General features: G+C 46.3%; 1 protein-coding gene across 1 annotated transcript in view; it reads right to left on the minus strand.

Annotated features, from left to right (window-relative positions):
* The window catches only part of RHOQ (ras homolog family member Q), a 59,145-nt gene that overhangs the window by 33,598 nt on the left and 9,253 nt on the right, over nt 1-16,294 (minus strand). The window contains exon 2 of the mRNA XM_088477265.1: nt 13,526-13,584. Within this exon, the coding sequence (XP_088333391.1) occupies nt 13,526-13,584 (59 nt within the window). The remainder of the gene's footprint in view (nt 1-13,525; nt 13,585-16,294) is intronic.

Genomic DNA, 16,294 nt, shown 5'->3' on the forward strand with positions numbered 1-16,294 from the left:
TGTTACACTGCAATGTAGATTTCAGTTGGGACACTTTTCTCCCAAATCTAAATCTCTCTGTAAATTTTATATCTGCCCTATGTACAGTGTAACATGGTTTTGTGAAGGTGTAAGTTACTTGCTCTCTTTTGCTTTACCTCAGAATCCGCCCCTTTGTTACGCTCTCCACCATGCACACTGGCCGTGATAGTGTATGTGCACATTGGTTTCTTTGGGCAGTTAGATGTGGGTGTGCAAACAGAAGTGTTGAATTGCACTTTTATAAATAACCTTTGGTAACAGCAAATTTCCGATTGGCTTAAATATTAATATGGTGCTGGGGGCCTGATTCAGCACGGATCGCTATTGCAATCGCAGCTACGATTACGCACGCAGCGAAGATATGCTAATGTCTGCCACCGCTCAGCCAGCATAGAGACACCCACATACGCTATCTCACATCTGTAATAGCTCGCAGTCCTGCTTATACATCGGTAACATCGGCCCCTCACGCACAATTACAGCAGCTCTGACCAGTCTCAGAAATTGCAAGTCTCGTTGCACGCAGTGAGTACTCAAGCTGCGTATGGCGTCGCAGTGGCTAATCTATGCATGCCCAGGAAACGGCATTCAAACGGACTGGCAGGCCTGCATTTCTCCGACCACTCCCCGGTCACCACCCCCAAACGTCCCGTCACTGACTCTGCGATGGCTTTCTATCTGCGTGCGTGATCAAAGTGCGATCACAATTCTATCCTGCGCACACGCACTGCGTTGCATTCGCAGTACACACCATCGGCCGATCTGCGTACGTGGTTGCAATTGGGATCCCTGCTGAAATCAAGGCCCTAGGTCACCACTGCTGGTTTAATACTGACTTGTTCACATGTGCTCATTATCCTTAACATAATTAAAAAGACAATATCCTGCAGAGTCTCAGGAACAATTTAACCTGAAACCGCAGTCATCTTGGCCTCGTTTATTAAACACCACATCTCAATATTTCCAACGACCACTGAAAAAAACTGAATGCAGCATGGATGGATGATGGGCTCTTTTTAGTAAATTAAAAAAAAAAAAAGTCTCCAGTATTTTGGCTAAAGAAAGCATACAGTATTGTCTTTTCATTTGTGTGTACAGTCTCGCAGCCCCCATAGGTTTCAAAGGGGGCTGCGCACAAATGATATTTATATAACGGAGAGGAGCAAAACTTCAGCACAGCCAGACGTAACGCCATCCAGAGATCTCTTACTGTTTCTGAGAGGAGAAAAGCAGGGAAGAGACAGTTCTCTTCTTGCTTTATCCCGGAGTGCAGGGCTTTCACGGGTCCCTAGGACCCATTCGGTGCATGTGCAGTAGGTGTTTGGACCTGTGCCGGTAGGTGTTTGCACAGGGGTCCACCGCCCCCCTCCCTTACCTGTCAGCAGCTAATGTCAGTACAGCCCAGCATCAAGGGTCAGGATCCCGGCTGCAGAATCCTGGCAGCTGCAATACCTAAGGTAAGTATTAGGGGTTAGGCTGCAGAACCAGAGGGTTAGGTCTAGGCTACGGGAAAGAAGGGTTAGGGTTAGGCTGCAGGGGGGAGGGGTTAGGCTGCTGACCAGAGGGTTAGGAGAAGGGTTACCTTACTTACCTGCAGGCAACAGCATTTCAACCATCGGTGTTCTGGCGTCAGTATTGTGACCACCAGCATTGTGTGTGCCAGGATCGCGTACCCAACCCGGACTGAGAACCTCCTTTTTCTACACGCTGGGACTTCCTATAGAATAAGTAATGCTGTACATTCAAAGCCACCATCTGCTCTGGTCTTTGGACTGTATGATGTTATGAACCTTTGAAAAAGGAAGTTACCACTAAGGAATTTAAGGACGGGACTTAGTGACAAATTATTCATACAGTATATACCTTATGTGGAATGAGAACATTTTGAGTGAGCGCATGTAGTGGCTGTGTTAGATCATTTATGTTTATGTATTTATCATTTGTGTGTTAGGTGACGCATAGTTTTTTTGCAGCTCCAAGTGTGCGCAGTGTGTGGTCGACAGTTATCTTGTAAACATGCCTCAAGTCAACCAGTCCATGTCCACAATGCATCATATCTACACGGATGACATATGGACATCACAGACTGTAGACAAATAGTGGTGTCTTACCTGGTCCCAGCAGCATCTCCAGCGTAGTCTTCCGGGTCCTGTCGGTCACGTGAAGAGCAGATCCGGCGGAGACATTTGAGAAATGGCATTCCGGTGAGTAGTCTTCCTCCTATGCCTAACCCCCTCCCCCTAGTGCCTAAACCCTGCGCAGCTTACCCCTAAACTCCCCCCACTCTAAACCTCTGCATATTGAAAATATTTACATTTCAGATGTCGATTTTATGAACATGTTTACATGATGCCTGTCGACATGTTGACATTGTGGTGCCTATATTATGCATGTCAACATCGTAGCGGTCAGCCATGTGATCACGTTTGAATTAAATATAGAGACAGAGATGTATGCACCTTTTTACATGCCGGCATCATATTATCCATGTGGCATGCAGCTATAAATATTCATTATGAGACGTCCTGGCAGGAGCATGCTCACTGTACTCCAGAGAAACATCCGGTGACATCAAACTGTGGGAAGCCTGCCAGCACACTGGCATCAAATAACCACATGACCCTCTACTGTCACAGGGTCCTCAGATTACACCAACTGTGTATGTAAGTAATTCCTCATGCACCCTGGCAGAGTAGAAGACATAAAGGAGGGGCACCGTTTTACAGCTGGTGTTCCCAAGAATAGTTTGTTTGGTTTGTACATTGCAATTAGGCTTTTACTGAAGCTGTACTATTTATGTTCATTTTTCAAAGTTAACTGGGTGGGTTCTTTACATTATACCCATGGATGAGGTTTAAAAGATGTCATGTACATAGATTTTAATCTTTAGAAAATTGTTGCTCCACCCTTCAACTGAAACCACCAAATGTCCTGTTTCAGCATAGGGCGTAAATACGCCCTAAATTATATATAGTGCACCATCTTTCCATCAAGCTCACTTGTGTGACCTGAAGACCATGACATGCATCATACACAGTGGGAACCTAGTCCTACTCATCCGGTTATGTTGGGTGCATGGGAAGTCTGCATTACGTGACAATATTCATTGTGAGCGCATCCTGGGCCTGATCCTGAGTCACATGCAATGCCGATATTCACAAAACCCCCACGGTGCCTGCGTTACACAAAGTGTACACACGAGGGTGCTGTTGTGATCGATTCAGATGGTATCAGAAATGGCGCAGAAAAGTGACAGGCATTCCTGGGCAGTGGAAAGATGTGTGCGCAAAAACTGTCCATCCCATGGGCGTGTCAGTGCAAGCGTCTAAATTCACAGATGCACAGCTGCAGCCATAGGGGGCCAGAGTCAGATGGAGAAAGGGCACCTGCTATAGGGCCAGTGCAAGTGTCGATGGTGCGAGTGATGGTTCTGATGGTGGTGTCTAAAGAAGCACCTGCGGAATTACAGCGCGCAGGCACACTGAAAGTGGCCGTCACAGTCCTTGCACAGTCAGATACACGCTTGTACACTAGGGGGAAGGCCGATACTAGCATTTACATATAACTTGCAGCCACCACTCCGGCAACAGACAAGAGCAAACACAGGGCCTGATTCAGAACCGGTCGCAAACACTGAGCGCTCGCAACCGGGACGATGGTGGCCCAGAGTGCATGCGCACGACGGCGCCGGCTCCGTCGTGCACATGCGCGAGACCCGAATAGCGACAGGCTCTCCGTCGCTCCGGGTCTCACAACAAAGGGGGCGAGCTGTCGATGTTGAGTGACAGCACGCCCCCTTTGGTGGGCGGGCCAGGGGGGGCTGCCCAAACAGAGGCGTTCCCATGAGAACGCCTGTCGTTTGGGGGTGGCCCCACTGACATCACAAGTGATGTCAGCGGAGAGCTTCCGGCTCTGTTAGAGCCGAAAGCTCTCTGGGGCTTGCGGCCACGAGACTCTACTACAGTGATTTTCAACCTTTTTCAACTCGAGGCACACTAGGCAAAATTTTAAATTGCCAAGGCACACCATACGGCGATGCGGCATGCGCGACCTATGCAAAAACATACACATTGGCTCTCACATAAAAAAACAAGCACTGGCCTTCACAGGAATAAAACACACATACAATGGCCCCAAAGATATAACACACACATACATTGGCCCCCACATAAAAAAACATAACATAGGCCCCCACAGAAAAAAAAAACATAGGCCCCCACAGAAATAAATAACATAGGCAACCACAGAAAAAAAAAAACAACAAGGACCCCCACAGAAACAAACAAAAAAACAACAACACATTGCTCTCCACAAAATCAAATCATACTGGCTACCACATCAAAAATAAATGTAAATTTTTTTAGACTTACCTGTCTGTCATCGGCTGCAGGTTCCCATGGTGCAGAGCTGTCAGCAGTGGCTGGCTGGTCGCGGACGGCTAGGAGGAAAGGGCTTCCTGGCCGCTGGAGGGAGAGATGTACTGGCTGGCCACGGGCGAGTGGGAGAGAAGGGGTGGCTGGTCGCGGGCGGGTAGTACTGGTTGGCCGCAGGCAGGAGTTAGTGAAGGGGTGGCTAACCGCTGGCGAAGGTGGGAATACTTCCTGGTCGCAGGCGGGAAGGAGAGAAGGACTGGCTGGCCGCGAGCGGGAGGAAAGGACTGGCTGAGACTCTGTTGGGGCGGGCAGGCAGGCCAGGCAGGCAACGCGGCATGCGTGACCTGTGATGTCACGCTGCCGCGTTCAGGCAGGTCACGGCCCGGGCGTGCCCCTGAGCCTCCCAGAGGAGCTCAGTGGCAGCGCTGCCCGGGCCGCAGCTCTTTAATGTCACCGGCGGCTCTAGCGCTGCTGCACACCTCACAACCGCCCGCGGCACACTACTGTGCCGCGGCACAGCGGTTGAAAACCTCTGCTATACCACAAGGGTCTCGTCGCAAGCCCGATGGTCTTGACCATCGCGACCATCACCATGGCCGCTCGCTCTAGCTGTGGGTGGTCACCCACAGCTATGCGTGCGGCCAGGAGTCCGTTCTAAAAAAAAAAAAGCCCTGCCCTGACTCAGAGCGAGCGGGTCTGAATCAGGGCCACAGTTCCTTCCATCTCTGAATCAGAGTCCGCTCTACCCAACAACCCCTGCTCCATTATTTCTATTACAGAAAATAGGTGCTTGTTAAATGCCAAATAGCTAGGGAAAATATGAAAATTAAACCTGAACTCCCAGGTAGGATGAAGAATGAATCACCCTATCCACCGCTCAGCGGACCCCCAGGGGAAGGAGGCGACCATGCGGCCACTTTTCTCCCCCAAGAATGCAGGGTCGGTTAAAAAGCCCAGCCCAAACTGTGTAGGCGGTGTGACGCTGAGAGGACCAATACACAGCCATAGCAGCTACACATTGGTCTGCCAGACGCTCACACCCATCCCAGTGCCCATTTCAAACTGGTGAGCCATAACTTCCACATCTGACTGGGAGTATAGTTTAAAAAATAAAAAAAAAGCAAATACAATGAATAAAGCAATTTTCTCACTCTACACCCCCTCCCTTGAACGGAATCGGTATGTAATGCCGCAGGATGAAATGCCGGCGGACTAAATACCGACGCTGGAAGCCCAAACCGTCAGGATCCTGACTGGGGCTAGTAAGTACCCTAACCCTCCCTTAGTGGTGCCTAACCTCCCCCTGTTGAGGCCAAACCCTAACCTCCCCCCGGTGATGCCGAAACCTAACCCTCCCGGGCTAGTGCCTAACCCTAACCTCCCCTCAGTGGTGCCTAGCCCTAACCCCCCCTCCCCACATCTTAAACCTAACCTTCCCAGGGTGGTGCCTAACCTTGGGGTTTCCTAACCTAACCCCCCCCAGCCCCCCCCGCCCCCAGCGGCTAAGCACTAACACTGCCTGGCTTACCTTCGTTCAGGAAGTCGTCTGTCTAGACTCCGGCGTCGGGATCTAGACGGGCATCGGCATTTTGACGCTTGTCTTTAGTCCCGCGTCGGGATTCGCCGGTATTTAGTCAGACAGCTTCCCGGCTGTAGGCATTTTTACCGCATCCCCCCTGAACGGCCCTGTCCTATGCAGGTGCCTATTTTGGCAAACACAGCCCTGGTTTCCTCTGCCTCTGGAATAATAGGAAGGAAATCTATATAAATCATTCTTAATCCCGCATGGAGTCTGCTGCAGAGTACGCCCATTTCTGCAGCGAATCTTACGCATATAGGCAATGTGCATGTTCTGAATATCGATGGCAAAGTTCAGTGAGGTCGAGAGAGTGCAGAGTTGGACACAAACGTAAAAATCACTGTTTAAAAGGTGAATCATTTGCACAAGCTATAGGCTGTTACAAGTGCTCACTGACAACAATGAAGCATGAAACCAAGCATATGGGGTTGTGGGCACCACAAGATGCATCCAAGTCTGCATAAGGCCCTAGATTACAATAGGTGAAGTTGAACTTTAATTCCGATTGTACATTTTAACTGCAATCAATGTGCGGAGTAATATCCAAATTAAATTACAAACTGGCAATTCTTCCGTTGCGAACTTTAAATCACAGACCATCTGCTTTACATCTGCGGCTTAAAAAGAAATTCTAGTCTGACTGTTCAGCAAGTGACACGATTCTGTGCAGCCAAAAATAAATACCAGGGAGAAATCTAGATTTTAACAATAAAAGGACAATGACAACCGACGACATGTATGAAACGTGCCAGAACTAATACAGTGTCTATAAGAAAATAGTTTCGGTCCTGAGTCAATGACCTTGAGCAGCTCGTGATCAGCAGGTTCCAACAAAACAAACTTATTTTCTTTGCAGTGATGTTTTCGCCAGTTATACCCTCACAGTGAGAGAGGTACAAGACTACGCCAACACACAGCGGTAACACATTGAATTACGATGCCGGGTAACCTGAACACCGAGGAAATTGTAACAGTTTACAGTACGGAATCATCAAGTAAACATTAGAGGGATAAATGCTGCCGAAATCTACATATCCAGCAAAATATCTGCAGGCTAATCAAAGTAGCACCAAATGAGATCATCTAATTTCCCAAGTTCCGAAACAAGGTCAACGGGGATTTCAAATGCCATGATTACGCATGATGTATTCTGCGCACAAAAAGCTTGATTCCTCAGCAGATATCCTTTTATTAATATGAATGGTAGCTGCCATATTTGTTACTATAAAAACAGAACAGTTGGAAGAAGGTATAATTGCTCACAGCCTTATTGTGAGTCTTTATCATTGGAAATCGATGTTTGTTTCTTTGTAATTTGTAATTATGTATGTAATTGCACCTTGTACAACTTATTATCATGGTGTTTCAATAAAAAGATTTTCTTAAAAAAAAAAAAAAAAAAAAAAAACACAACAGTTCATTATATTCTTGAGTATTTACTATTAGCGCAGCCTGTTTTCCATGTACTCAATATATAAAAATAGTTGCAATTTCTAAACGTTTAATACAATATTTGTGTTCAACCCTTTCAATTAAAGCTTCATATCTGCACTTCAATTGTCTCTCCATTGTATAATTTGAAATCTGTAGTGTTGGCGTGCAGACCCAAAATGATGAAAATTGTGACAGTGTCCAAATATACATGGATGTGTTAAATATATATATATATTTATTTTTTTTCCTTTTTTTTTTTAATTGGCTCCCCACAAAATTGACCCTAGTGTGTGTATGTGAGCCAGTGGTAGGGAATATAGAGTGTAAGCTCCATTGGGGCAGGGACAGATGTGCATGGTAAGAGATTCTCTGTAAAGCGCTGCGGAATATGTGTGTGCTATATAAATAACTGGTAATAAATAATAAATAAAATATGGGGAAGGTCCTATTCAGACCACTATAATAATAAATGAATAATGGTAAACATAAGATACATATTTATTATACAAAATATAAAACAATAAAAAGGGGAAAAAACACTAAAATAAATGAATAAAATCAATAATTATACAGGTAAGAATAAAAAAGACACCGAAATCATACATGGGTAATATCATAAATTAAGAAGAAAATGTCATACAAAACAATTAGAACCATATACATAAAAATGTTAATCACTAACACAATGGTGAACAAAATTCATACCGGTTAAGCCTCTATGTCAGAGCCGTGCTGATGTGCAAGTATCCGGATACTGCTTTTGAGGAAACGGCAAGTGCCGAGAAACACCTCAAGCCTGCCCCACGTTTCCTGCTGCACAGCTGAGACCTCTGAGTATCAGTCTGATGCCGGTTCACACTGTGGAGACTCCGACTGAAGTGCTCTGAGGGACTATCTGGAACACCGCGCACTGCTGTTCATTGCCGGCTCACGATACAGAGAGAGCTTGTCTCACCAGTCAGAAACTCCAGGGTATTGACGGCCCTGTCCACGAGTGCACTCGTCTCGGATCACCACCCCCACAAGACGAACCCAACTGGAGTGTAAGTTACCACCTATACCAAATTGGTAAAAATACATCTCTATTTACAAAATGAGATTTCATTGTTCTCCCCACGCTTTATTTGTCGGGCGGTCCGCCCGGCAAAAATCCCCCACCGCCCGTCAGTTGAGCCGCACTGAGAACTAGCGGCGGTGCAGCCGGTGCATTGCACCGGAGCCCGCACCCGCTGCTAATGTCCCACAAGTGTAGGGCAGACCACAGTGAGTAGCGGTCTGCCCTACACAGAAACAAACACGCAGCCGCCAGCAGCAGCTGTGTATTTGGCTGGCTGCGCTGCTATGACAATGAGAGCCATTCCGGCTCCCCCCCCGCAGCGGTTGATGGGAGAGACATCATGAAGTCCCTCCCATAGTGCAGAGCGGGCCGGGAGCAGCGGACAGCGGCGGTCGTTGGCTGGAGCGGGGATCAGGTAAGTTGTCTTTTTTTTTTCTTTTGTGAGAATGCGTTACTGTATAAAGGGGGATTCTACTGGGGGCACTGTATAATGGGGCTGCTACTGGGGGCACTGTATCATGGGGCTGCTACTGGGGGCACTGTATCGTGGGGCTGCTACTGGGGGCGCTGTATCGTGGGGCTGCTACTGGGGACGCTGTATCATGGGGCTGCTACTGGGGACGCTGTATCATGGGGCTGCTACTGGGGACGCTGTATCATGGGGCTGCTACTGGGGACGCTGTATCATGGGGCTGCTACTGGGGACGCTGTATCATGGGGCTGCTACTGGGGGCACTGTATAGGGGGTCTGCTACTGGGGGCACTGCATAAGGGACACTATTTAAACCTGGGGGTACTGCACAAGGGGCCAGTCTGGAGGCACTATATAGGGGCACTACTTCAGCCTGGGGGTACTGCATAAGGGCAAAGCTAAACTACAGGGGGCACTGTATAAAAGGGGAAAACTACAGGGGGCAGTGTAAAGGGCACAAATACAGGGGGCACTGCATAAAGGGCACTTTTGACTGAGAGCCAGTGGGGGAGCAGCCTGAGACCTGTCGGGCTGGATTGTTAAGGGAGATACCCCTTTTCCCGGCGCACAAAATTGCAAAGGCCCCCACCCGGCTACTTTTTGATGCCACCCAGCTGGAAAAAATTTCTGGGGAGAACACGGAGTTTGATTTCAGCACGCGCTGTTACTAACATCTCCAGTACTGTATATTTAACACCGGCACCACTCAGACTGTGCTTAGAAGCTTGGAGTTGCTTCCTTGAAAGGCATTATATACACAAGAGGAGACTCTATTAACGGTGTAAATCTGCAATTGTATTAATTTTTCCACTGAATACATACGATTGTTCATCATCAGAGAGGTCTATGGGCCTCATTCAGAGGCGGTCGTTACATGCAAGCGGTCGCTCTGAATCAGGGCGGCCGCTTGCATCCTGAACGGCGCCTCCTTGTCGATCGTTAAGCTGTGGGTTAACACCCACAGCTCTAACGACCGACATGGGTCAAGACCATCGCGACCATCGGGGCTTACGACCAGACCCTAGGGTAGGGTCTGGGCACTCGGAAGCCCCAAGGAGCTTCCTGCTCTGTTCGAGCTGGAAGTTCCCCACTGACATCAGCAATGATGTCGGTGGGGCCGCCCCCAAACGGCAAACGTTCCGACTGGAACGCCTCCGTTTGGCCGGCACGCCCCCGGCGCGCCCAGCAAACGGGGCGAGCTGTCACTCAACATCGACAGCTCGCCCCGTCTGCTACGAGACCCCTAACGATGGAGTGCCCGTAGTTAGCCGGGTCTCGCGCATGCTCACAACGGAGCCGGCTCCGTCGTGCGCATGCGCTGTGGGGCAGCTCACGACAGACTCTGAATGAGCTCCTAAGTGCTTAAGGATTGATACCGGTTTTATCCTGTTATCACTGGCCAGTGCACACTAACAAATGTACTCCATAACCTGAAATCCAGGAATAAAGTTCAAAAGGGAGATTTAGTTATTTTTTTTATTTTTTTCATCTATTAACACGTTTAAACAAGAACTGGCAACAGTGTCTGACACTATGATGAGTTTTGGCAACAATGTTGCATATCAGCACGGCTCTGATATAGAGGCCTAACATGGCTGAATTTTGTCCACCATTGTGTTAGTGATTAACATTTTTATATATATGGTTCTAATTGTTTTGCATGTACATTTTCTTCTTAATTATGATATTACCCATTTATAATTTCTGTGTCTTTTTTATTCTTACCTGTATAGTTATTGATTTTATTCATTTATTTTAGTGTTTTCCCCCCTTTTTTTTGTTTTATATTTTGTATAATAAATTTGTCTCTTATGTTTACCATTATTCATTTATTATTATAGTGGTCTGAATAGGACCTTCCCCATATGTTGTATTCACTTGTGTTTGGGCTGTCATATAGAGATAGCGCTTCTTATTTGTGCTTCTAGAGCTAGGGAAGGCCGGACAGGGTAGAGGAAGCCCTTGGCTGGTGAATTCTTGACACTGCCTGTCCGGGATTACTAAGCCTCTGGACTCCATACAGATGTCCTAATTTCTGGACTGTCTGGAGCATTCCCACCAACAAAGTTCTGCATCTTTTAGCATGTTAAAAACGGTGGCCATTCCTAAGAAGCAAAAAACTATTAATTACGATATCAGTGACATTACTAAAGTCCCATTGCAGGAACCACGGTAATGGTTGTGAATCAGATATTATAAGCCCCTCATTTGCAATACCTGACAACCTCACCTCTTTTGTCCCCCAGTCCATTACTTTCACTTTGTGATAAGTTTTAGAACAACATAAAAACTGTCAGTAAAACAAACCCGGATACATTTCTGTAATTTTCTATACAGGTCAGTGTAAAATATTTTCAAGGTCGATCAATCTTAATTATTTTGGTCAAATTGCCTACGCATTTATACAGCTCTGTGCTTCGGGGTTACATCATTAATGTTTGGACAATTAATTAAATCTCATAATTTCTAGGAATAGTGCTCATTATGCCACTCCATAAAGTCCAGCTACATGAACACATTTCAATACGTACTCCCCTGGGAATTCAAGTAGACTGTGCATCACCCCTGCCTAATCCACCCGCTGCTGTAACAACTGTTCAGTGGGTAGAATAATGATCACAGAGCATTAGATTCTTGTATGCGCTTGTTGGAAGTTATATTTTTTCCCATTGTAGTGGATAATAAAATGCTTCCATCATTCACTCCTAAAATGGGACTGCAATGACAGATGACATGGATTAGGCATTATAACCACGTGGCTGCCAGAACTGAGAGCAAAACAACTTATATCACTCACAAATTAAATGTATTCAAAGATATTTTTTTCTGCTCAAGTTCCACTATAAAGCGATTAGATGAACACTAGATAAAAATATATATATTTAAATTATATGTACAAGGTGTCTATTCATGCATTTTGAGTGGTCTGGTAACCATTGATGGGGAACGTGGGGTGGTCTTTTTGGCACTAACGAGGCATGTAGGGCTTGTCCGAGGGATATTAAAGGGCATGTGGGTTGGTCTGATTGGCATTGATGAGGCATGTGGGCAGGGCTGGCCCACCCGTTACGCGAACTACGCAGCAGTGTAGAGTGCCAGCCAGCAGAGGGCGGCGGTCCCCAGCGCCAGTCCTTCCCGCACCCTAGCGCCGCCACACTCCTCCTCCTCTCCCCACCCCCCTCTTCGCCGCCACACCCCCCCGCCACCCCCCCGGCCGCAACAGCCGGAGCTCACCCCTGTATATATGCTATACCTTAGTGTACCAAATTCATAAAATGCCACACAGCTATAGTGACGCATCCAAAATTTTGTCCTTCAATATTACAAAGGTGCCTTCCTCACTGATCAGCACCCAGCACCCGGCCCAAACAAATCCTAGAGTGAATACTAATATATACTATAAATAGCATGGAAGTTGGGAGAGACCCTTCGGGAACACAGCACGGCTGTGGCCCTGGTGACAATGAGTAAAGACACACTATGACATGCCGGTGAGGAACAACTTGAACCAGCTAAGTCCACCAATTTTTCAGGAGCTCAGTTAGAATTCTGTGGTCCACATAATAACCAAATTTGTTTGCTACAGAAACTGAGAAAAAATAAAAATTCCTTTCCTTGCTGCATATAACATCAATTCACTACCCGATCCCCTAATTCAGATTTAAGTGAATCCATTAAAAAACTTACAATATGGGAGATACTGTATCTGTCTTTGTTAGAGCCTCTGCGAATATACTAATTTCCACCACAAATAGTAGTAACATCTGGGAACGACATCGTTCACAGACATATCACGTCGGCTGAGCTGCAAAGATCTGCAGATATATTGGGGCATTGTGCTGTGTGTACGGGTGGTCAGCCGATCGTCCGTACACTTGCAGCGGAGGCTGCGGGGAGGGGGGGTGCGACATGCTCCCTCCGGGCCTGCGGCTAGAAGACAGATGATGGTTGTTCAGTGTGTATGATAAACATCCATCATCTGCAGATATATCTGTAAGGTGTGTACCCAGCTTTAGGGTAGGGTTGAGCAATAAAATTCAGTTTGTGGCCTATTTGCCAATTACACTTATGGGGCACATCCACTAGACGATCTACTCCCTGTCCAATCTCTAAACGATTTTCCCTTGATTTTTTCCCTTGAAATTTTATCTTTCAGTCTGAACGATTTGCAAACGATCTTTAATAGATCAAGTGAAATTGACCTGCATGGTTCGGTCGACTGACGAGACAATCAAACGACCAGCGGGAGCGCGCATCGTTGATCGTTAACGACCAAACACTGCATGATTTATAAACGATTTTTAAACAATTGAACGATAACGACGTCGTTATCATTCAATCGCCTGCTAAAATCGTGTAGTGGATGCCCCCCTTTAGGGTGCCTTGCAGATAACTTTAGCACCTGCAGCGTGTCATCAAAGGAAATATAAAAAAATAGAATATATCTCTTTGCCTTTGCAGCTTTGCTAGTTACCTAGATGTACTTGTGTAAATTAAACTACCTACTAAAGATATTTTAAAGTTTTGCTGAACAGTTAACAGAGATTGTGCAGAAAGGATATAGAATACGCAACATCCATTATACTCACTTGTCCGGCAGTGTCGTAAAGCCCGAGGAGGTACTGTCTGCCGCCAACGGTAACGCTGACTGAAAGAACAGACATATTATGTCAGGCGAAGCACAAATGGGAAAATTACATCACAAGCTAATGAAGAATTCTTCTCTACTGGACCCAAGACAGGATAAACTTAATGGTACATCTACAAATATGTATGTGTATATCTCTATCTATCCAGACAGATCTAGATCGATCTATCTCTCTCTCATATTATATATATATATATATATATATATATATATATATATATATACACACACACACACACACACACACACACACACACACACACACATATATATATATGGAATTGAGAGCAAGAAAGAAGGGGTGCCACATAGTGCATGAAACTGTAAAACAGATTTTATTGCAGACAGCGGACATGAAACTCGTTCAATGAATATGCGTACCACAATCAGCGGTCAGATACCACCGCAAGTAATAAAAATGAAGAAGCCTGAATATCACCCGAACGTCTCCGGGGACTCAGTCGGCTATTCGACCAGTAATGGAAAGCAACGCCAAACCACATTCCAACGCGTTTTGTCATCGACTTCGTCAGGAGGCTGGTTTGGCGTGAATAACAGGCATGCTCTTATACTAGTCATCCCATCTACTTCCACAGTATAAGAGCATGCCTGTTATTCACGCCAAACCAGCCTCCTGACGAAGTCGATGACGAAACGGGTGATATTCAGGCTTCTTCATTTTTATTACTTGCGGTGGTATCTGACCGCTGATTGTGGTACGCATATTCATTGAACGAGTTTTATGTCCGCTGTCTGCAATAAAATCTGTTTTACAGTTTCATGCACTATGTGGCGCCCCTTCTTTCTTGCTCTCAATTCCAGATAAACCAATACCCACTTGGATCCGGGTTTTAACATGGGGAAGACGCCGGCCTGTGTGGTACCTGTGGTCTGTGCTATATCTGGCGTCTGTGACACAGATTTACTTTGTTCCAAAAGTCCATTTATTTATTGGATTCTAAAAAACTTTTCACAGTATTACATGTGTTTATGCATTGATTGATTGATTGATTTGCGCACTGAATTTACTGTATTATATATATATATATATATATATATATATACATATACACACACACACACATATATATATTTCAGCAAGGAACAAGCGGCACTTACGTCTCACAAAATAATACAAGCAGGCAGCAAAAACAATCCAACGTTTCAATGTATTTGTCACAATGGGATAGAAGGGAAAACTTGTGATGCTGGCAGAACGTTGGGGATCGGTCCATCGCATCAATATCAGAGATTGAATTCTTACCTAATGGCCACAGGCACTCGCACAGTGGGCCTGACTCAGACATGTACGCAATGCTGATATTTGCCCTGTTGAGCGATTATCATCTGACGTGTATGTGTCACGGTTGCACTGCGCACACGCCAAGGTACTTTACCCTATGCTGCTCACAGTGAGGATTTATTTGCAAAATGATTGACATTTGGAGGCGAATACGGAGGCTGGCAGCAAAAATGTAGGCATGTCGTGATTGTTTTCCGGGGTGTGCCTCAGCCACAAACTTCGATCCCAGACGCAGATAAAGGGGTCTATTTAATAAGCCTTGGATGGCGATAAAATGAATGAAGTTAAAAGTCCCAACCAATCAGCACCTAACTGCCAAGTCACAGGCGGTGTTTGAAAAATGACAGGAGCTGATTGGTTGGTACTTTATCTCCACCCAAGGCTTGTAAATAGACCCCAAAGTGGTTCCGACGTCACAGTTAAGGTGGCCATTCTGCGCAAATATTAGGCTGTTCAGATGGCCAATTATCGAATGACCTGTGGTGGATGCATGCGTGTATGCTGTTGCTTGAATTTACAATGACCTCGGTGGGCGTCTCGATACATATCCCAGTATCTGCGATGCACAGAAGCAGCATGCGGGATCGCAGCTGCGATTTCATTAGTGTGCATATCTGAATCAGGCCCAGTGTACACTAAACTAAATGCAGACATTCATTCTTGTTGAACGCATACAGCCGATATGAATCCAGAACCCCCCCCCATGTTTAAATAGGTGTCATCTTTATCAGAGCACACTAGCACCAGCCCAGTACATGGTGTAAGAGATGCGTCTGACAGTATCCTGCCTGCAATGATCACAAAATGATATCAAATATCAGCAGTTTTGAATACCTCCTAAGACATGTACTTATAGCAATTTTTTGTAAAATCTAGGAGCCATCTTAAAAGTTTAGGAGCCAGACCATAGTCCATTACCAAAATATATGAAAGGTTGTATAGACCAACACACATGCCCTTTCAGTGCCCCTCAACCCAGTAGTAAGCCCCCTGTAATAGAGCCCCCAGTAGTAAGCCCCCTGTAATAGAGCCCCCAGTAGAAAGCCCCCTGTAATAATGCCCCTTGTAATAATGCCCCCTGTAAAAGTGCCCCCAGTAGTAAGTGCCCTTTAATAGTGCCCCCAGTACTAAGCCCCCTGTAATAGTGCCACGCGCAAAAAAACAAAAACAGAATACTTATCTAAGCCCCGGGCCTGCGTCCGCCGCTCTTCGGAACTATGGGAGAGACGTCATGACGTCTCTCCCATAGTGCCCGTGGGGGGAGCCGGACGTTGGAGCTCAGGAGTGAGCTCCGGCGTCCGCCGCTCCTCGTTACTATGGGAGAGTCGTCATGACGTCTCTCCCATAGTGCCGGTGGGGGGAGCTGGACGCCGGAGCTCAGGGGTGAGTCGGGCGCCTGCTGGTAAA

Source organism: Taudactylus pleione, unplaced genomic scaffold (assembly GCF_031769625.1).
Source record: "Taudactylus pleione unplaced genomic scaffold, aTauple2 ptg000201l, whole genome shotgun sequence".
In the NCBI taxonomy this organism is placed as follows: domain Eukaryota; kingdom Metazoa; phylum Chordata; class Amphibia; order Anura; family Myobatrachidae; genus Taudactylus; species Taudactylus pleione.